At 43.9% G+C, this 23,567-nt stretch overlaps 2 protein-coding genes across 2 annotated transcripts in view; one reads left to right on the plus strand and one right to left on the minus strand.

Annotated features, from left to right (window-relative positions):
• The window catches only part of LOC308306745 (cadherin-20-like), a gene marked incomplete at both ends in the record, with an annotated part of 136,577 nt that extends 119,358 nt beyond the window's left edge, over positions 1–17,219 (minus strand). Inside the window, one exon of the mRNA XM_080751790.1 lies at positions 17,073–17,219. Coding sequence (XP_080607916.1) covers positions 17,073–17,219 — 147 coding nt within the window. The remainder of the gene's footprint in view (positions 1–17,072) is intronic.
• Positions 17,220–20,874: 3,655 nt separating this feature from the next.
• On the plus strand, positions 20,875–21,612 carry LOC308306746 (EEF1A lysine methyltransferase 2-like; the record flags this gene model as incomplete). Its single annotated transcript, XM_080751791.1, has 1 exon — positions 20,875–21,612. One exon carries the CDS (start codon positions 20,875–20,877, stop codon positions 21,610–21,612), a length of 738 nt encoding a protein of 245 aa, XP_080607917.1.
• Between the last annotated feature and the right edge of the window lie 1,955 nt (positions 21,613–23,567).

Genomic DNA, 23,567 nt, shown 5'->3' on the forward strand with positions numbered 1-23,567 from the left:
AGGACCCCTTAGTTGAGAGAGAGATGAAGCAGGGACCCCACAACTTCATAGATTCCGTAAAGTTTCATTGTTTGACAGCACAATCATCAGTGAATTTTGGATTCATGTCAATGTGTGTTTCCACCGCCAATACTTTATTAGCTTGATCTTTCACTCTGTACTTAGGCTGCTCTAGGCTGCTCTTTTTCCCATCTAAATAGCCAATCTACAAGCTCACAACTGCGAGGCGTTGTGAGCTTGACGGACGCTAGGGTTCAAGTGGTTAATATAAAAAGGAGGGAAACAAGGTTTCTATTAGGCCTACACAAAGATTTGGAGGACCCCCTGTAGTAACTCTGAGGACCCCCTAGGTCTGTTGAAGACCCTTGCACTAGAGATTCCTGTTGCCACACATGCTGAGACCATGGGCTTACAGCCCCCTCCCTCACTCCCCTCCACATCCACCATTACGTCTGATCTTCCACTTGGCTCCTTGGCTTACAAAGAGGGTGCAGGCGCAGGTTATGGGATTTCAAAGGACCCGGCAAAGGTGTCAGGCAGCAGGAGGTACGGTGTTGAGGGGAAGGCATTGAGCCTGTCAGTGGTTGTGGCAGAGGGGCGGAGAGAGGGATTCATACAGGCTAGAGATGTTTTTGCGCAGTGTAGACTCTCACAAAAAAAACGTATATCTACTCTGTAGACTCAGAGTATGGAGTATGGAAGTCAAATGGCTCCATGTCACAATTAAAAATAATCACCTAATCACAATAATTGTTTTGTAATCGTCATCATTTCCATGTTGAAAACCTTTCATATATTTTACAATGTCAAATGTTAAATGTACATCAATGTTTTTCTTTTTGCTTGTAGATCGGCTATTTCCAATATTCATGTTTACTTTATTTTTTTTTCAGGTTGTCATATCTTCCCTGTTCACCCTTGGTTTATGAAGCCTAAAAGCCAAACAGAAATGTATTTTTTTATTGACAATATTGTTCCACTGGTCCAGTGTTCAAACACATGAATTATCAATTATTTGGGTAACAATTAATTTCATAAGGCATGTTTTCACTACAGTTCCGGAATTTTTCCTGCAAAATAATTAGCATAATCTTTTTCAATTTGCCGCGAGTTTTGTTTTTTGGGTGTTTTCACATGAGCAAAAATGCTGGCATCGCCATAAAATACATCGTTTTCACTACTAAACCGTCACGGAATGAAAATCTGTGTTGCCAGACTTTGCGAGAGAAATAAGCAACCAGGTGTACGAAAATAAGCCCCAAAAAGTGATATTATCTAGGCCACAAAAGCAATTTAAAACTATAAGCATCGCCACATCAGCTACTTGACAATTACCGATCTAAAAGATCACAACAAATAAAAAGCAGCCAGAACGATCAATACATACAAGCAACTTTACGGAAATCAAGACCATAGTCGCTTATAATTAGCAAACATGGCAATCAGTGCTTACCACACCGTCTGCGTCTGGACGCTTGGTCGCTTGCTAAAGCAGCAGCGAGTCACGTCTGTTCGTCTCTCCTTTTCTCTCTCACCAATGGATTTAACAAGTTACAAGAAATATTCTTCATGAAACAACACATGTGAACCTTGAAAGGATCGCTTATGCAACGTGTTGCACATGTGGGATTGTGGGCTTGTTTTTTTTTCTTCACGCGTCACCGATGGATGCTGGTCATCCACTCGCTCGCTGCTCAGTAAAACACTTTACGACGAGAAACTATTAACTAATGATGCCGCTCTTTGAGTTGGTAGCTTCCAACTTTCATCACAGCATAGGCCAAATGAGCGCATTGTGTCTCACTCATACAAAAAATAGGCTATAGCACCGTAAAAAAAGTTGGTAAAGATTCCAGCTTTTATCACATTACGAGCGCATCGCGCTCCTGTCTCCAGAGCGGACATGTATCAAAACCCACACAGCTTAATTACAAATAGGCTATAGAATAATTTTGAACCATGCATTGATCTAGCATTAAGCTTGCATTTCTCGACGTCTGTCTTCTGTGTTTGGCTGGCTTAACATTCGAATGCAATATGGATTCTGAAGCTTTCAATCCCAATTACAATGCTTTAACTGTTAATATTGGCTCCTTGCGTGCACCTGCTTGTCCGAAAAAAGTAAAAATCACGGTATGCCGTTTTCACTGTGGGGATATTTCTATTCTGCCGGGACTTTAGGCAAAAATTACTAGGTATTTTCCCGTCACGTTTGGGACACCAAAACTCACGGAAGACAAAATAAGTGGCCGTTTTCACATGGCGTGAATTTCAAAATTGCCGTCATTTTGGAAAAAACTTCCAGAAGTTTGACTCAGTGAAAACGGGGCTATAATTGTGACAGCCATAACCGCAAATGACCCAACTACTGGGGATTCAGCAATGCGGGTACACAGGGGGGGGAGCTGGCTCCGGGTGTGCAAAGCAATCCTCTGTCAACAGTGTAGCAAAAACATTTTTTTTTTCAGTCTCTTCCCCACAACACACACTCGCCTCCTCACATCAGGAGTTACACAGATGGCTCTACACGCACTCCTGAGGACGCAGAGATCGCATTGCAATGCAGTCCACAAGGTCAACAATGTGATCCGACTGAGCCACTTTGTTTTATCTGGTTATGGTAACGTGTTCAAAGATTGATAAGGACTGGTTTCAATTCTAATCTCGGATGAGAGCAAAAAAACTTGTGGGAAAAGTTTTCTGTTACCTCAATCACCTCATTGTTCCAGTCTATTGCAGCACAAAGTAAAAAAAAAAATAAGGCTTTTCTTTTGTTTTTCAAACGTTTTAGTCGCTCTGGTTTGCTCCATTTTCCGTATTGATCGGTTACATTAGAACAACTGTGGAGTGCTAACAGTTTATATACAGGGTTTCTCCTGTCAGCGTGAAAAACAATCTCTACCTCGCAACTCAGTCACGCTTATCGCTATCAGCGCTCAAGTTGCATCTCCTCCCAAGAGGGTGGAGAGAAAGAACGTACGTTCTCCACATTCACATCAAACGACTACAGTAGTGTGTGTGATGATCATCCTGACCCTCATGGTTCTGACACAGCTGCGGATGATGGGGTGATAAATGCAGCGCGGGGGCCCCCATGAGAGGTGTGAGGCGTGTGGGCATGTTGGTGCGTGTGTGTGTGCGTGAAGCATGGAGGTATTTGTATGCCGTGTCGGGGGCGGAGTGGGTTTCTATGCGGTGTGTGTGTGTGTGTGTGTGTGTGTGTGTGTGTGTGTGTGTGTGTGTGTGTGTGTATGTGCGTGTGTGTGCGTGACTGCGTGTGTGTCCGTGCGAGGCATTCGGATGTCGGCGCTTGCATAGCACCTGATCTTGCGGCTTTGCCTTTCATCCCCACATCTGTAGGCAGGCTGCCATGGGCCCTGTATCATTTACTACATCACACCTGTTGGGATGAATCTGATACCTGACGATAATGGACTGAGAGGAGGAGGGAGAGAGAGAGAGAGAGAGAGAGAGAGAGAGAGAGAGAGAGAGAGAGAGAGATACAGACAGACAGACAGACAGATCTAGAGAGAGAGAGCATTTTCCTTTTCATGTTCCAAAAGATCACATTTCACAAGCAATGTACACTACTATACGTAACATAAATGCACTCACTCACTCGCCCACCGAGTGGCTCTCCCACAGACAAGGGTTCATGTGCATAGGCTGCACAGCTACAGTAAATGCGAGCAGGCACACACACACATGAAACAATACCCCGGCATGCTTGTGTAAGGTGCACGGCACGCGCACGCACGCACACACAAACACACCTGGATAACATCCTTTAATAGAATATATTGATAGGAGTTCAGAGAGAGAGAGAGAGAGAGAGAGAGAGAGAGAGGGAAAGACTTTTCGCCCTGGAGGAGACAAGAAAAAGAAAGGTTGACTGTGAGGGAGAGCACAGCATGCCTCCAGAGACTGTAAGCTATCCCCCACCTTGCCCCATGTTATTGAGCCAGAGTACACTGGTGGATACAGGCTACAGTTGTTAGGACCAATAAAAAGTCATCAGTATACTCTGGGACCAAAAGGCACGTTCATAGTATTTCTGCCTGAACCCAAGGCCAATTAAGCCAGTCCTTCTCAAACGTATTTTGCTGCGGGCCCCCCCATCCCCCCTTCTCAAAGATACTGTATGTTGTGCAAGGAATAGATAGATAGATAAATCGATATAGATATACTGTAGGTAGATAGATACTTCAAAAATAGCAGAGCTCATAGCACGGTACAAAGTGATGCACTATGATTGTATATTATCTATTTTTGAATGGCCAAAGTATAAGGAAGGATAAAGTTAAAATTAGTGTGACACTATATTAAAGGTGATACACCATGCATTTAAAAAGTATTTATGTCATATTGTTTATGTCCCAAAAACGTTTTTCAAAAGGTTTGAGGCTAAATTACCACTCCTGAATAGAGAGCCTCTCATTTTTGAATGGCTCTCAGAGCATTTTCAGCTGCAGTACCACCTTTGGCCTGAACTGCGCCACCCCCGCCCAAAATCTTTTTGAAAAAAAAAAAATGTTTTTGAAAAAAAAAAATCTTTTTGAAAAAAAAAAAATGTTTAAAAAAAAAAAAAAAAAAAAAAAACGTCAAAAACGGCCGTTTATGACGTCACAAACGGCAGCAAATCTGGACAGCCTGTTTTGAGAACCCGTGGGATGCTTTTAACCTCCACCTTCCCAAAACCAGAGAAAGACACAACGGTCTGAAACGGTCACTTTGTGAGGATAGAAGGTGCTAGTGGGACCCCAAAAAAAGGTTTTAAAATAGGAAAAGTGAATTTTCATGGTGTATCACCTTTAAGAGGACCCCTGACCACAGAGAACCAATGAATAAAGGTAACCCAATAACCCCCCAAACAGTGGTGTGTTCTGGATTTTTTTTTATGGCATTGATTGGCATAGTATAATCTACGAACTGTAGCCAGGGCATACGCCAGTGCATACGCCAGTGCATACGCCAGTGCATAATGCCTATCAGATACACTATACTGTTCAACAGGGGAAACGCTTTTTACATTTTCTTTCTTCACAGCATACGGCGTAGACCCAAGTATCAGGTAGAACACAGCCCTGCCCCCGACCCCCTTCCCCTTCTGGTCCCTGTAGGTGGATTGGTTTAAGATGAGAAAAACGTAGAGTGTAATTATGATCAGGGCTGAAAACCATGATTGCATTCCTCATCACGCTGCCGTTTGTTGCCAATGTGATTTCAGTCGATAAGGCTGACAGCCAGAACGAAAAGGTTTGATGAAATCGGGGCTTTGATGAACTTCAAATGGTGGTTCAAGTTGCAAACATGCATGCAAACCCACACATTCACTTGTGATTAGCAGTATCTCCGTCGTGCATGCTCTCCTGCACTCGTGATAGTTAATGAACTCCACACAGCGGGCGCAACATTTGAAAGACAGGTTTTTTGGTATGCACCAACATACAGGACTTCAGAGAAGACGGGCTCATCTCTCCGATCAATTTAATTTAGAAATTGATTTCTAAAAGCAGCCTTGAATGCTTTGAAAGTTCCTGATCAAACGAATGCTTGGCGGCACACAGGAGCAATTCGATAAAATTTGTGTTTCTGTCTACTGCTTTAAGCAAATGTCATTTCGACTAGATCCATTGCCTTGAGACATCTCTCTGGGGAAGAAGAAGAAAACAGAAAAAGAAGCAGAAAAAGAAACAAGAAAAGAAGAACAAATGAATGTTAAAGGAGAATTCCGTGGTAAATCACTTTTTTCACTTTTTTGTCTCATATTGGCCCTCTATACACACACTGTTGTAGTAGGAACAACATTGTACCGCTAGCTTACGTCATTGTTGTGAATTGGCTGTATTCAGTCACATTCTAAATGTCGTCTCGCGAGACTTCGGAATCCTATTGAATCCAATAGGATTCTGAAGTCTCGCGAGACGAGATTTCGAACGTGAGTGAACCGTTTTACGGCAGATCTTACGGCAGTAACATTACCATGGAGTAACTTCTGCATGTTAGCTCATCGGTGTGTTTATAAACAGCAGAGAAGTACCGAAAAAAGGGATTTAGGAGAGATGAAAATAGGTGGAATTGACAAGGCTGCCGTTGAACTGTACAAGCCTGTTGTGGTTCGGCCGAAATTGACAAGAATGCTTTTTTAGATAAAAAGCAAAACAACCACCAGTGTTTTGAAGACTAAATAACAGGAAAACAAGGTAAAAAAGCGATTCACCACGGAACTCTCCTTTAATCCATGCAAGTGTCCCTCTCAGGGGACTAGTGCTGGGCGATTAATTGAAAATAAATCAAGATCTCGATTCAGACACTTATGCCATTTCACTTCTAATGAAATCGCATTGCGGCGATTCTATGACGTCATGACACTGTGGTAGGGAAATAAAAAGTTTGAGCAACAGTCCGCACTCCGCACACCAGCGCTGAGCGCTCCGTTGCTGTCTCCCCTTTCTCTCTCTCCCTCTCTACCACACACAAACACACACAAAACCCACGCACGCAGTCAAACAAAGCTCATTCAAGTGTTCTTTCCCAGTAGAAAAAAAATACACCCACACAGCTAGACTTTTGTTGCATGTTCTTCAAAATAAGAGCATTTTTTCCCGGTTGGTGGACCTCAAAATAACAAATATATATATAATATATTTGGTTTTGTTTTACGCTCTCAAAAAATGTGAATCGTGAGTGAATCTTGAGAGAATCGTGATCTCAATTCTTGTGGAGGAAAATCGAGATGCACATCTAAGCAAGAATCGTGAAGCACTACAGGGGACTAATTCACTGTCTCCAGTTAAACGAAATGAAACAAACACATTTTACTAGATGCTAGATCTCCAGTAAAGTTCATCACTGGCAACAGAAGACAGAAGTCATATGTGTGTATTAAATACAAAGAATACACAGGGGAGAAACTGTGTAGAGAGATGAACAATGTATTAATGGTCGCTGTGGAGAAATTCAGTTGTTACAGCAGCCAGTATAAAGATGATTCATTTCATCTTTTGTTGATGTGACATACAGGTGAGTGAGTCATCATGCTGGCAGCTTACTACTACTGCACATGTGAAACCTCTACAAAGTACTCAACCGTGGCTGCATCAGCACATGGATGAATCTGTGTTTATTAGCGTTGTGGATTACAGTACAAGATAGTGAAGATACAGCCCATGGCAACGCTTAATTCAATATGATAACAATTGAAAAACGTCACATCTTGGCCGCATATCCGTATCTAACCCGTAACGTCTCAATGTCTATTTTTTATAGCTGTTGTCACATTGTTGACATTGTGACATCACATTGTTGTGACATCACCTCATCAAAATCAAACCCTGGATATCCGTGAAATCGTTTCAGGCTATGGCTGCGCGACCCCCCCCCCCCCCCCCCCCCCCCCCCCACCAAGAGCAGACCAAGTACTGAGCCAATGGTCAAGTTTACAAATTACTGAGGGTTTAAGATAAATGTCCGAAAACACATTCTAACATGAATCCAATATGTAGTGGGGGTACCTGCTTCATCGCTCTCTCAACTGAGGGGTCCTTGGCCTGAAAAATTGTTGAAGACCCCTACCGTAGAGGATTCAAAAACCAGGTTTCCATGGCGGTAGAGGAAGGAACTTGACCTCAGCCCACCCAGACTTGTAGATTGGCTATATTTCTGGCAACTGATGTTACCCCAGAGTACTGGGCGCTAGGGTTCAAGTGGTTCATAATTGCTTGCCTCCTGAAAAGAGACCCGACAGTAAACTAGATGAGGAGATGTTTACAGGCCTCGGTACACAAGAGCTTTCTCTCACCTAGAGCTATACGGTGTGCAATTAAATTTGATAGGTCTAGATCTGGCTAGATAGGAGTACTACACACACACACACACACACACACACACAAACACACACACACACACACACACACACACACACACACACACACACACACACACACACAGAATATGAAAGTTAGAATATGGAGAGAGCAGGTTTCTGGCTGAATGATATTATGCAACCTGGCAACACAAAAATGTATCCCAGTGTCCTGTATGACAGGAGGGTAATTGACTTTTTTCCAGATGATTTGTATTCTCCAATATAAATTGCATAAAGTATAACAAACAAGTTGGAGAGATGTAAGGGAGTTAAAATATCTCAAGAAGCAACAGCTTGATATTAGTATGGACGGCAAATGGACATACAGTAAGGCAGGGGTCTTCAACAGGGAGTCCGGGACCCCTAGGGGTCCTCAGATTTACTACAGGGGAGCCGCCAAATATTTGTGATAGGATCATTCTTTTAAATTAACAACTTGAACCCTCGCATTCCTAGTATTCTGTGGAGAAATTCAGCCAAAAATTTCGGCAAATAGGTTTGGTGTAGAGGTAAAAAAAAGAGCAGACCAAGTACAAAGGTACAAAGGAGTGAAAGGTCAAGTTAACTAAAAACACGAATCCAACATAGACTGATGACAGTGCTGTCAAACAAGTCTATGAATCGATCTATGAAATCGATGAAAATCTGCATCACACATTTAAACAATACATAGTGGGGGTCCCTGCTTCATCTCTTACTCAGCTAAAGGGTCCTTGGCCTAAAAACGTTGAAGACCTGTGCAGTAAGGTATGCATTCTTTCTTTTTTTGCTTCCCTTGAAGTGGATTGGAAATACCTGAAACCCCCTTTTTTAACCTATCAATAGCACAGATGGTTGAGTTTCAGTGCCAACAAAGGGATCAGGTTTGTCAGGAAAAGGGGAATGATGGCTTGTGTGTGTGTGTGTGTGTGTGTGTGTGTGTGTGTGTGTGTGTGTGTGTGTGTGTGTGTGTGCGTGCGTGCGTGCGTGCGTGCGTGCGTGCGTGCGTGCGTGCGTGCGTGCGTGCGTGCGTGCGTGCGTGCGTGCGAGCGAGCGAGCGTGTGTGTGTGTGTGTGTGTGTGTGTGTGTGTGTGTGTATGTGTGCATGCGTGCGTGCATGTGTATGCAGAACACTATTATAATATCTCATGTTAATATTAAGGACAGACACCATTTCCACGGCGACAGTGTTTCAGCAAAGAAACCCCGCAGGGCGACGAGCCTTTTTCTCCTGCCCAATTTCAGTCGACTATGCCATTGATTCCAGGGTAAGATCAGTGCTGATATCACCTTACACAGGGAGAAAAGAGTGCTGTGTGCAGCGCTCAGAACACTGCTCAGTGACCCCAATACGCTGTTTCCATGGAACTGAATCAGTCCAGGTAATATGACACCGGCAGCAGCCCAAACTCACCACAGGCAGGTGTACGAGCTCCCCTCCCGAGTCCCGCCGCACACGGACGCAGACGCGCGCGCGCACACACACACACACACACACGGTTGCCTGCCAGGTCTTTTGTGATTGACAAGATGTCGTTTCCCAGACCACAACAATGCCAGCAGTGTCCTTATTACGCTTGCGCGCATGCGCACACACACACACACACACACACACACACACACACACACACACACACACACACACACACACACACACACACACACACACAGTCTCTCTCTCTCTCTATTCAACGGTGCCTTATGGTACACCCATAAAGCTCGATCAAGCCCGTGGCCCTGCAGTCATTCAATTAAGAATTTACTGGGCTATTGATTTCAACACACCAGCGCAGCCTCTCGCGTCTCGGAAACAATACGGTGTTACAGACCCTCCGAACACCCTTTTTTCTCTCTTCTTTTTTTCTTACAATGGTGGCGAGAGGGGGCATTGGAAAATACGAACATTTATGATAGACAAACACCTGCAAACCTCTCCTCCCTCCCCACAGAGGCGTCAATTGGGTATGCCAAGGTACTGTATGACAGCTGCCATACCGTGGCTACAGGGGGAAAGAAATTAAATGTACTTCTTAAAATAAATTCATCATGCAGCCTGTTGCTAAGGTATGGCAACATGACTGGTGTCTTGCGCGCAAGACACCAGTCATGTTGCCATACCTTAGTTTTTGCTGAACTGACGCCACTGCCCCCCCCCCCCTCCCCCTCTCCCTCAGCACCTGTATCGACACTCATTCATCTCGGCTTTACAAAGGCTATTGAAATATTTAATCTCCTCTTGCTTTAATTTTGCCTGCAATGGTAGCTGTGCATTCTCTTTGATGAATTAACAATGATGTTTGTTTAAGATGGGATGGGATTGATTTACCTGCTACCTCCTATTATAATTCACCACGCATGTCAACGATTCTAAAGAACATGTCTATGGGGTTGAGTTTGATGGTTGTTTTGAGAGCCAGTCATCTTTTGGTTGACTTTCCTTACAAAGTGCTATGATCATTTGTGCAGTAGGGCTGCACAATAATAATTTTTATTGGAATTCTTTACTTGTTTTTTTATATATATTTTTGATTGAACCATTCTCCAACATCAACCTTAGTTGTGGTTTATTAATCAGAAGCCAGATTTCAGGGGCAGTTTTAAACGAGCAGACCATAGAGTTACAATATACTGTATGTTTGAAAAATCATGGATACCGGTAATTCACAGCAATGTTTTAACACATCTTCTCTTCTGGGGGTCCTAAAGGCAGGCTGTGCCTGAAGCCATAGATGTGACTGATTAGCAGTCCATTGTCGGTGGCTGATATGGACAGACATGGACAGAACATTGACAGGACAATTACATCTAACAGGCTGCGTGATTGACAGACCAGTTGATTCCCCACACCCATGCGTCTTGTCACACACATGCAATTTGTCTGTGTTGTGCCAGACAAATGGGCCCACCAAATCGATCCATCACTCCATTTCTCAACCAGAAAAAGGCAGATTACGGTCCCTTGAGTCCCAATACAACTTGATGGGGCAGACAGAGTAGAAAACAGAGTATAGCCAAGACAGAGACAAAATCAATACATTCTGTGAAGAAAAAGAAAAAAAAGTATTGCTCAGATTTGTCAACACGAGGCAACGCGACCAACCTGTTGCAACACGCAATAACACAGATCCATATGAAGAAAACAACTACATATGACAACTAAAGAGCAAGTCTGACAGACTCACCAACCTCATTCCAAAACTTCAGTCATTACTGCTTTTGTCAAAGTTACCACTTATGAGAGATGTTTACAGAAGCGCAAAGAAATATTGGATACAAATGATGGATAGTGAACACCATAGTGAGTGAAGATGTCTTCAAGAACTACAGTTACAGTTGCTACTTGCTATACATGATATCGCATTTTAAATTGCAATTGCAAAGTAAGTATAACATCAGCATGAGCCCTAAAGTTAAGTAAGTGTTATATATTATCATAATAAGCAGTTACACTTGTGAATACAAGCTGAAGCCGATAACACGGCAGAAAAGCACTGCATTATGCGCTTGATTATTACGCTGATCAGTGCGTCCAGTTCAGGTTTCGGTACCCAACATGGCCGGGTCTCTCTCTCTCTCTCTCTACCCCTCCCTCTCGCTCTTTTTCTCTAAACTGATCGAGCTCTGGTCTGTCATCAGACACAACAGAAGGCCTTTCCCAACAACGCTGATTTGTGGTGACGTCCAATATAATGGGCATACTGTATATGGGCATTGTCTGTGTGCACATCCGCCACTGACAAATAGACAGACTCAGCCTGCCAGTCAAAACTTAAGCAGAAGAACAGAACAGTGTTTATGTGTTCTTTGTGACCTGGGAGTTGTGGAGCATGAATTGCATTGTGTTTTTCACTGTCCACTATACCATGATTTAAGAAATTCCTTGTTTGAAAAAATGCAAGCCAAGAATCCAGATGTGTTTTGGAGGTCTGAATGTTACATGTTAAACTGGCTGTTCACAAAGGACATTTTTGTTTTGGCAAAATTCATAGAGAAAGCATGGCAGTTGCGCTGGAGAGCGTTGTATCCGTAACTCACAGTTTGGACAATTAATCAATATGTTTATTTTTGTGTATACTGTTTGTGGTGTATCTTGGTGTATGTAAATTCTCTGTATGTTTTGAGTGTCTTGAAAGCCTGTGCGGGCTGGGCATTGTTTGGTGCAGGACACTTTAATAAAAATCGATCTATCTATCGATACAGAATTGTCTCAAAAGACCTATATGAGACCTATAGTAACCTATATGTTAGGTGTCTATCAAAGGAACTGCTGTATATGTGTGGCATGATTGACTGATGGTTAGGGCTGTCGTGTTAATTCAGAAAGGTCACGTGTTGCATCTGATGACTGATCCCTTTCTCAGGCTGATATATAATACGACAAAAAAGCAGCGAGTGGAATTTCACACGCAGACCAATCAAGCTTGTTCACTGGTATTGTGGTTGCGGATGAGGGGACTTACCACTATCCTCCATTAGTTCTCCTCTAAAATGTGGCATGTGGACAAACTTTAATACGCCTGAATTATTCATGTCCCCATCTGACCTTGTAATGTATCAGACAAATCTTCCACTGCGGTCGTGGTCACCAACTAGAGTTCAACTGATATATTAGTCTTCCTTTTTTTAATACACTGTATATCTGTCAAATTAGCCTGTCACAGGTCGCATCGCTATGTATCAGTATCACAGTACATGTTGCCCAATATGCATCAATATGAAAAACATGCTTGGGGTCATTTAGAAATGGTTGTTTTACTGTTTCGTGTGTGTGTGTGTGTGTGTGTGTGTGTGTGTGTGTGTGTGTGTGTGTGTGTGTGTGTGTGTGTGTGTGTGTGTGTGAGAGTGAGTTTACACCAGACTATCCCGCACATGCGCACATGAGTTGTTCTTGTCATGCAAATGATGTTGTTTTACTCCCAATCTGTTCATTCAGCGCTTAAGGCTCTCTAAATAAAGGTGGCCTGGCGAGTGTTGCCTCACTCTGGCCCTGCAACTGTTGATGCAGCATTATTACTACTTTCTCTTGGTCTCGGGTCGGAAAGATGATTGACAGCTCACGGACTAAAGATGGAGATGGATGCAGTAGGGTGCAAGGGGGAGGGGCGGGGAGCAGTGAACCAGGGGAGAATACATGTAGTAGTTGCTTAATGAATTCGGGCTGCAGTCAGTGCCTTCACAATGAAATCTTTATCCGCGAGGGATGAGGCAGCAGGGGCTTGGCACAGGAGGAGAGGGTGGAAAAATAGAAATCCCCCTGTCCTCCGCTGGCTCTGCCTCTTGTCAGCTGCCTTGGTTACTGGGGTTGTGCTGCCAGCGAGAGCCCCCGCCAAGACTGCTCCTGTCATCCCCTTTTTCCCCCTCTCCTCTGTCCCCTCTCTCTGTCACCCCGCTCTTTCATAAACCTCCTTTTTTTTGCACCCTTATACTGCCACCTAAATTACTCTGTCCTTCATTGTCCTGTCCCCCCCGTCCATTTTCTTTCACGGGTGTCCAATGTAGGGAATCTAGGGATGGGACGATATGAAACTTTCATATCACGATTATTGTGACAAAAGAAATGGCGATTTACGATATTATCGCGATAATCAAAATCCATTATCCTGGGGCGGAACATTTGCCAAAAAATAGCTGATCTACAAGCTCACAACGCGCCGTAACGCGACGCCTTGTGAGCTTGTAGATCGGCTATTTTTTGGCAAAGGCATTTGATAGAGAGTGCAAAAAAGAACGTATATTATAAGTACCTTTTACCAATCATAGAGGGTTCAAGTGTTACCGCATATGCAGCTCGGCAAATCTTGGTTCTGTTATTACTATATACAAAAGTATTATTCAACCTATTCTGTTGTATTGCTCAGCATGTTTCTTCACTATACTGTCCATGCCTAACAGAAACAAACTTTACAGTATTACCCGTATTGCGTCCAAGATCATCGGACTTCCCACACCCACACTTGCGGAGATGAATGATAAAGCCATTACACGCTTAGCACTCTCAATAACAAATGACACTGATCATCCTCTGTATCGCTACTTCGACCTCTTGCCATCAGGGCGTAAATACAGAACCTTGACGTGGCACAAGGTACGGTTTAGTAGGAGTTTTGTCCCCTCAGCTATCGCTGCACTAAACAATCTGCTAAGCAAGCGCCCCCGTCGCTAGAATGGTTTTCTGTGAATAGTGGGGACCTGATGATCTGTCTTGTGTTGTTTTGTGTTATATGGTTTTGTGTTGTTTTTGTGTTGAACAGACTGTGAAGACAAATTTCCCCTCGGGGACAATAAAGATTATTATTATAAATAAAAGGCGAATTGATCCCAGTGTATGGAGGACGATATCACAATAAATTAAATCTCCACAATACGATTATCGTGAGTGTTTATCACGATAAAACGATAATATCGCTTATCGTCCCATCCCTAGTCCAATGCCACTTTTCTGTCAAGTCTCTAGGTGTTTGACTTCCACACCTCTTGTGCCTTTCTTTTCCCCCATCCTCTTTTGGTCATCATCTGTCTGTCATCCTGTAGCCGTCTCACTCCAGCTGTACTTTCGTGTGCCTCCCTGCTCCACAATACTGTATCCCCCCTATGTATCCCCCTCGCTTCCCCGTTTTATTGCCTTCTATAGTCACTTCCACAGAGCCTCCATCTCTATCCCAATGCTTCTTTCTCTCTGCTATTCTTCAACACTGTAACATCACAAGTCAGTTGTCACACGCAGACACGCTCAGAGTTAAACTAGTTTCTCAGTATTTTCCTGTGCACCTATACGCTACGCGCCGTGGCATTGCAATTGTTCCCTTCTCTCCAGCAGTCACTCTTAATCTCGCCTCTCCTTTCTCTCTCTCGCTCTGTCTTTGAACCCAACTCTGTATTGTACTACTTCATACTTCTCTCCCATTCAGCCCTGCTCTCGCCACCGTCTCTTTCTCTCATTTCTTTTTGTCGTCATTTCCATTTCATTTTCTTCCTTTTCTTTTCTCTCCCTCGTTCTGGTTTGCAGCTCCCACACGATTCGTTCTTTTCCATACCTTATCTCATTACCACACACTGCACTTTCTCTACCCTCTAATAGCTGCATTTGCCCACCCCATCTCGCCCTCTCAATCTACCTACTCTCTCCCTTTCTATTTATCTATATCTATACTTTCTCTCTCCTCCTCAATCCTTTCTCTTACTTTCTATCCTTCTCTATCTATCTACAGTATATAAATGATACACTGTATATCATCTAACTGTATCTTCTCTCTCACTTTCTACCTTCTGCCTCTATCTACCCATCTATCTATCCTAATAGGCCTACTGTATATTCTCTCTACATTCATGTGACATAAAGGTGGATAAAAACAGACCAATGAACATGTTGCTTCCAAAACGATGAACACATAGCAGGTGCTACTTTGCCACAGTCATAGACGCACCAAAGGGACATCATGTGTCTACATTTCAAGCATCCCTATTTTGAATATCATATCATAATAGGCACAGATATTCAAAACATCAAAAAAAAAAAAAAAAAAACAGCTGAATAGAATATGATGCTCCTCCAACCAGCACATACCACAACAGATAGCCCACTTACCTGTCTGTCAACTTTTCCCTTTGTGATTTGAAAATAAAAAGAAGGCTATTATTGGTTATATTTGTGCAGACATAGGCTAACTGCATTTCCATCAGTCAAGGAATGACAGTTGTTGCATAAACTATCTATATTGGTTCTCAAAGTGGAGTCCCGGGACCCCCAGGGGACCTTGAGGGAGTTCCAGGGGGTCCCCACTCCCCAGTAAATGATAGTTTGGAACCAAATGGACCCCATGGATATGTAACTCAGAGAGTGTACAAATGGAACCAAATGGACCCGTCTCAGTTAAATTAACATTGTTTTTACAATATAAATTGGAGTCCCAGAGATAGAAATGCTAGTAGGCTACATGGTGGTCCGTAGCCTAAAATGCATGACAAACTGGGGGTCCTTGAAATTTAAATGGTTGAGAATCACTGCTATAGAGCCGTAAAATGGGGGTCTTATGGGGCTGGGGGTCCCTTAGCTCTGGTCCATCGCGTCTCCTCCGTCTCCGGGAGGAGACGCGATGGACCAGAGCTAGGGGTCCCTTGCATATATCTTTTCAAATGGGGGTCCGTGTGCTAGTAGGGTAAGTGTCAATGTGAATGTGGTCCTTGACATGAAAAAGTTTGAGAACCACTGAACTATAGCAAACCTATCTCAAACCAGGACAAGACATGTTGATGAAGTATAAATTAAGACATTAAGACAAAGTCCTACCTGTTAACTTCACGGTCTCTCGGCGGCAGCACCGTGAATGCAGCTTATTCACAGCAGTAGCAGCAGCAACAGTCTGTGTAGAAGTTGACTTCGCGGTCAAAAATATCGTTTTATAAATTCTTCCTGGATTCCTTCCTCTCTCCGCACACACGCTTTCAGTCGTTCTCGCACCGTAACAGAATCCTGTCAAGTTCTGCTTCTTCTCATCTCCTAATAATTAAAGACAGTCCCAGATGATCGCCGTTACTGAGCAGCTGTGGAGCCTGGATGGAAATGACCGTTGGAGAATAACGCTCTTCTCTCCTCCTGCGGTAACGCTGCTCTCCTCTCCTCTCCCTGTTGCTCAGACTGAGTGAATGCAATGCTAGTTTAAACCTAAACAAACTGTCATGTGCAGGTGAAGAGTAGCCCCTCCCCTCTCTCTCTCTCCCTCTCTCTCTCTCTCTCTCTCTCTCTCTCTCTCTCTCTCTCTCTCTCTCTCTCTCTCCCCACGTCTACTTATACTATTATTGTTTTACTAGATAGTAAGTAGATCTACTGTATACTCTCTCCTTCATTCCTACTATCCCCTCTTTCTTTGCTCCTCTCCACTCTCCTTGGATGCGGTCTCTCTCTCTCTCTCTCTCTCTCTCTCTCTCTCTCTCTCTCTCTCTCTCTCTCTCTCTCTCTCTCTCTCTCTCTCTCGGCTCTGAGTATTGTGGGGATGTTGCACTATAAAATATGAAGTTTCATTTAAAGGCATATTTTCCCTGTGTTTATGTAGGCCTACATTTTCTACCAATAATTTCACAACAATTTACCTACAGTAGCCCCCATACTTGAAATGATTACTTAGATGCACTGTTAAAAAACTAACCTACTCCAACTTACTACTGGCTCACTTATTGCTTCCAGTGAGGAGAGGAGCCCCCATCGGGAGGATATCTAGGGCCTTCTTACTCCTCCTGCCACAAAACTCCCGGACACGTGCTGCCAGCCTGTAGGAGAAGGCGTGTCGTGATAAATATCACCCTCCGCGTCCGTGGTGGCTTCGAACTCCCCACCCAGACTCTGTGGTGGTGGGCCACTAGGCCCACTACCATACATACCACTGTGCTTTCCGAGCACACTGGTGTAATGTAACTAAGTACAAACTCAATTACATAGAGTAAGTACATTGTTTAGGTATTTTTACTTCAACTCCACTTCATCTCAGAGGCAAGTATTATTGCGATGGTAGGTCGCATTTACTATGAAAACCAGACAGTCTCTCAGTCAGTCACGCCTCATGTCACGCTCCATGGCCAAGGCAGGATTCATCTGCAAGTGTTGCGTCACAGCGACAAAATTCATTGTCCTTGTCCCTTTTATGCCCATATGGAGACCCCTGATGTCATCAATATTAAGCCCATATCTGGGAATCAGTGTAATTCTTTTCGGATTTTTGAGCAGTGGTAAACCGCTCCCAAGAGTGGCTGTGCGTGTGTCTGTAGCCTTTTTCCTCAGCGTTTTGCCATAGCAAAATGTGTGTACGTAGCATCATGTTTGTCTAGTGATGTCATGTCGTGTGTCTGTAGCCTTTTTCCTCAGCGTTTTGCCATAGCAAAACGTGTGTGTGTAGCAGCCTGTACATCCTAGACTCAAATCCTAGTCTGAAGACATTATGCAAGCATGACCACCGCTAAAGGCTAAATATATCGACATGACCTCAGCTCAGCCCAGCAGACCTGGTTTGAGTGGATGAGTCATGAGTGTGTTTTTATTGTTTGGTTCAAAGGCCAGACCCAAAAAGACACCTGAATTAACCCTCTGTTCTCTTTTCTCTATGAGTTCCCCTGTGTCTCACCCTGCGTGACCCCTCTTCTCACTGTGTTGGTGACCTCTCCCAAACTGCACAATCAGTTTCTCTTTAGGTGGGAGCAATAGTCCATTAACTCTATGGTCTTTTCCTTTAGAATGGGTTTGTCGGCAGACAGTCTGCGGCGACGGATAAAGAATTACGGTTCCAACTTCCAACTTAGAATCTGTAATCAGATTCAGAGCCTGTAGACATGAAGATTAGAATGCCAGGCACACATGCATGCTCACACATACACACTCTCACAAACGCGTGCTCACACATTCACGCGCGCGCACACACACACACACACACACACACACACACACACACACACACACACACACACACACACACACACACACACACACACACACTCATGCACGCACACACACGCGCGCGCGGGCGCACCCACACAAACACACAGGATGGCTCATGATGTGAATGTGACAAATTTGTTGCACACGCCTGGTTTGCTAAATTAATAATTGAGCATGGTGTTAAGTCTTATTGCACTTGACTGAGACGAGACGAAGTATCTATCTTAACCTAATTCGCTATCAAGATACTGAAAAAGAAAATGTAAGGACATTTTGAACTATCTCCTTACATGAATTAGTTGTTTGCCCCTTTGATCTTGTTTTGCACTATTTGGGGCTTTTTATTATAGGTGAAAAGGTTCAAGTCAAAACATTTAAAAGAAATAAAAACAAATGTAACGTGTTTTTTTTTTTTTTTTTTTTTACGATCTCAGAAGCAAATATTGTACTATTACTCCACGCAATTATTTGAAAACTTTAGTTAGTTACTTTGTAGATTTGGATTATTATTACGAAACATACTTTCACTAGTAAGAGACCACGCCTTCAGCTCAGGTTACAGTAAACAGAATGTATTGAACAAGTGAGATGTACAGTGTATGCGAGTGTGTATGTGCGTTGCCGAGGAGCACGAGGTAGGGCGAGGCTCAGGATGGGGAAGCAGCCTCTGGAGCAAGACGACCCGGTTTGCTCGGATCGTGAGCCTGACCACCTCGATGCTCCTAGGGCAGGGGTCTTCAACATTTTCAGGCCAAGGACCCCTTAGCTGAGAGAGTGATAAAGCAGGGACCCCCACTACATATTGTATAAAATTGTGTTGGAGATTAAAAATGATCATAGATTTCTTATAGACAGTGTATGTTGTTGGTCTCATGTGTATGTTTAGACATTTATCCACTTGAACCATCAATACTTAGTCTGACTGCTTGTTTTTCCCTCTACACCAAACCTCTTTGCCAAGAATAGCAGATCTACAAGCTCACAAGAGCTTGTAGATCGGCTATTCTTGTAGATTGGTTATTCTTGGCTAATGTTTGATTTCCAAAACGCAACGAAAACACGCAGTGCAGTGTGCAACCACCTTTAGTATGGCGAAACGATTAGAATGAGGTGACTGGGGAGAGGTGGGGATTTGCGATCTAGGGTCAAACAGGTAAGTGATGTGATCTGAGGTGTATTTATACTGGGGTGATTGCTGTGCGATTGGGTGATAAGCAATAGCACAGGTGTAGTTGATAAGGTGATAAGGAACGTGAGTGGCTGTGAAAAGCAAAGGCTATGTGGATGGCTGAGGAAAGCGGTGACGGAGATCGCAGTGGGTGGTCTCCACTCCTGAACTTGTGTTGTGCACAAGCGCACAACTACATTAAGCCCTATACATTTCGACCATTTGAAAATAGCCGACTATTTTCAAAATATTTTTGGTACATTTTATACATTGCGTGAAATGGGACATTCGGCATAATGAGTACTTTATACTTTTGATACCAATACTTTTGTACTTTTACCCAAGTACATTTTTCATTCCGGACTTTTACTTGTGACAGAGTATATCTACATTGCAGTATGATGTGTTTTGTACTTTTTTTTTACCACCAATGCCTTTCACAAATATATACAATGCAACTTAAGCCATCAGGCGGAGGGTCCGGGTCAAACATAATATGTCACACAATCCACGATTCTGACTCCAGCTGTTGTTTTGCTGCCAAATCAGGGAGAAATGCTAAAAGCGAAAATGAAAGATAAATGAACTTGACACAAAATGACAGTAATTGCCATCAAAAACTATGATTGGAATGATCTCCACAGCTATATGCTTCCCTGCTGTCCTCATGCGGGCCCGACATGATTATGTTAACAAGGAGACCATCTGCATCATGGCAATTACTGTGTCGCATAACAGCATAAACAAATTAATCACTATGACTATGAAAATTCTAGAAAGTGGCTAATTGCTGGACATTTTGGCTGAGTGCCGTCGTTCAATCACACTTCATTCTTTACTATCATTGTCTCCGCCAGGCCAGAGGATATTATGTTTTCGCTCCTGCACGTCTGCTGCGAGCAGCTGATCTCCGGCACCATCGGACTGTTTTGGTTATACTGTATGTAACTCTTGAACCGTAGGAAGTACAGTCTACAGCTTGGAATCCTCTATGCATGAGGATTCCAAGCGGCTTCTTTTCATCTGACAGGGGACAGTTTCGCTGGTTGGACGCAGCGCGTGGAAGGAACACGTTATTCCAACCAGTGACCTTTCCCTTCCATCAGGCACCCCAGGTGGCAGGCACCCCCTTTTCCCAACCCCACCCATAGGGTATGGGTATGGTCATGCACGGAGGAGAGAACACACCCCCAGCGCCCACAGCGTCACCGGCGGGAATCGAACCCTGGATCTTCTAGCTGTGAGGCGACAGCGATTCCGACTGTGCCACCGCGCCTCCGCCCCCCATTACATATCATCTATGTGTTTCTGCCTATATATAGAGATCCCTGAAGTCATCAATATGACGTCATTTGGCTCGTCATATGTCAGGGTTTAAGCGCAATCAAGGTGAAACACCAAGGAAAGAGGGAGTCCCATGTCGGAGTTGCTGATAGCATGGATTCCACGCGTGGACGTCATGATATTTCAGATGCAGACGAAGACAGAGGCTCGGAGGACGATTTCGGTCCCTCCGAACTTGGAACGAAGGAATACTGGGACGAGGAATACCAAAGAGAACTGGAGGCATTCAGAGACACTGGCGACGTCAGTGAAATATGGTATGGTGAGGAATGTATGAGCCGTGTCCTCCGCTGGATGGACAAGGCCCAAATACCGGAGAACGCTGCCATCCTTGATATAGGCACCGGGAACGGAGCCTTGTTAGTGAAACTGGCAAAACACGGTTACACAAACATTGTGGGTATAGATTATTCTGCTGCGTCTGTAGAATTGGCCAGACGTCTTCTCCAGAGGGAGGACATTACCAGCGTTACTGTAAGGGAGATGGACTTTTTGAGCTGCTCCGGGGATCTGAAAGGATTCTATGTTTGCATCGACAATGGGACATTTGACGCCGTAAGCCTGAACCCGGACAAGACAGAGGAGTGCAAGGGACGCTATGTCCAGGCTCTAAGAGATGCACTGAAGGAGGGGGGCTTCTTCATCATCACGTCCTGTAACTGGACGAAAGACCAGCTGCTACAGCGCTTCAGCGGAGGGTTTGAGTTTGTGCAGGAATTGCCCACACCCTGTTTCCAGTTTGGCGGGAGGACAGGCAACAGTGTAACAGCTCTTACCTTCAAGCACTCTCACCTGCAGCTAGGAGGCGAAAGTGGCTCGTCACATCCGTAGACACATTGCGGCGTGACAGTGGAGATACTGTAGCAACACTGCAGCCCCTGATGACCTGCCAGCAGGTGAGTGGACATATGTGGGGTACTGTATGGTGCCGATGTTAGTTTGATGTGCACACTCACAAAACCTAGGTCAGGGTAGCTCCTATAGATGGTATTTACCATGCCGGTAGGAAGACATGACAGTCTTGGCCTAGGGAATAGAGGGCAGAGATCCGAGTTGGAGAGTCCGCACTCTCACATCACACCCACACATGGCATAGCTTTGCGTCGCCTTTGTGTGGGCTGCCCGGCTGCAGCAATATAAGTGGTGCAGCGTACCTGAGCTTGTACATCTGCTATTTTCAAAAGATTTTTAAACATGTTTGAAAACTTGTGAAATGGAACATTCTGTACTTTTGCTTTTAGTACTGTACAGTAAGTGTATTTTGATGCCAATACTTTGATGCCAGTAGGTCTACATCTTGAATATTGGCCTTTTACTTTTAACAGAGTATTTCTACTTTGTGGTATTGGTACTTTTACTTAAGTAAAACATGGGAGTACTTCTTCCATTACTACCACTAAGTACTGTGACTACGCAGGGAACTGCATAACTGGAGCCTGAATGGACAGTTCTGAATCGGACTGAATCACCCTGTGTGAAATACCAGGAAAAGTTAACAAAATGTTGTTTTCGCCTTTTCAGTCCCATGTGCCTGCTACCGACTGCCAATATGAACAAAATATTCAAACAGTAAAAAAATATATAATTCATTATGTTAAAATAAAACATGCAGAGTTTTTTTATTGATTGATTGAATACGTTATTAGCCAGTAATGCAAACAACACGCGGTACAGTAACCGACATTATAAAAGTATAACACAAAAGATTCCTTTACATAGCATACAAAATCAACACAATAATGCAAATCAACAAACACTTATGTACAAAGGAGAAAGAAGTAAGAACAGTGGAAGACAGATGCACTCACGCATGCACATGTGTGCTCGTGCGCACACACATGCTCGTGCACACACACACACACACACACACACACACACACACACACACACACACACACACACACACACACACACACACACATACAGACCGTTGGAGACGGCTAAGCTACGAAAATCCACACATTTGCTAGTGACTTATAGTTACAGGAGAAAGGGAGTGCGTTGTTTGTAGAAATGTAGTACAGGTGAAATGTGTCCGGCATAGGGCATCGATCTAGTTAGCTGTCAGTCTGCTGTTGCTCAGGGCGGTCTTGGTGCAACTGCTGTTTTCCGTTGTTGGCTCCTTTGAAAAGTTCATCTTCAAGACCTGGAATGAACCAAGGGGGCCCTCCACACACATACTGTAACTACTACAGTGCAGTGATTGATTTATTTGGCCTTGTGTCAGAGGATGAGAACGTTTGCAGCTTCCATGTCTGTCTCCCTACGCCTATAACTCACATTGAACAGCTAACCCACCTGGAGAATATAGGATGAGAAAATCATGAGAGCAAGCTGGCATATACCCCTATAAAGAAGAGGTAGGAGCCACAAGATGGATGGATCGGTTGATGGATGGATGGATGGATGGATGGATGGATGGATGGATGACTCAAAACTAAGTGACGCTTACAGATTTGGAAAGAAAGGGTACAATGTATACATATGTACCGTAGTGATGCGCGGAAGCGGGGATTGAACACAGGACTCCCGCTCGCCAGACCGATGCACAACTGTCGTGCCAATAAGGCTGAGCCCGATTAGGCTGGGCTGTTGTCGCTAGTTCATGGCTGTACTAACTGTGAGGGCTACACGTACAATACATGTATGGCCCGACCGAGACCTGTGTCAGAGCGACAAGTCAATACATCAGTTTCCGAGTTGCCATTGAAGTGTGCTCATGCAAGCCACGCAGTAAATGAAAAGGGTATAAGGTTACCGGTTAGTGGCGACTAAGAATTCTTTTT

Source organism: Nannobrachium achirus (assembly GCF_963921795.1).
Source record: "Nannobrachium achirus genome assembly, chromosome: 21".
Lineage (NCBI taxonomy): Eukaryota > Metazoa > Chordata > Actinopteri > Myctophiformes > Myctophidae > Nannobrachium > Nannobrachium achirus.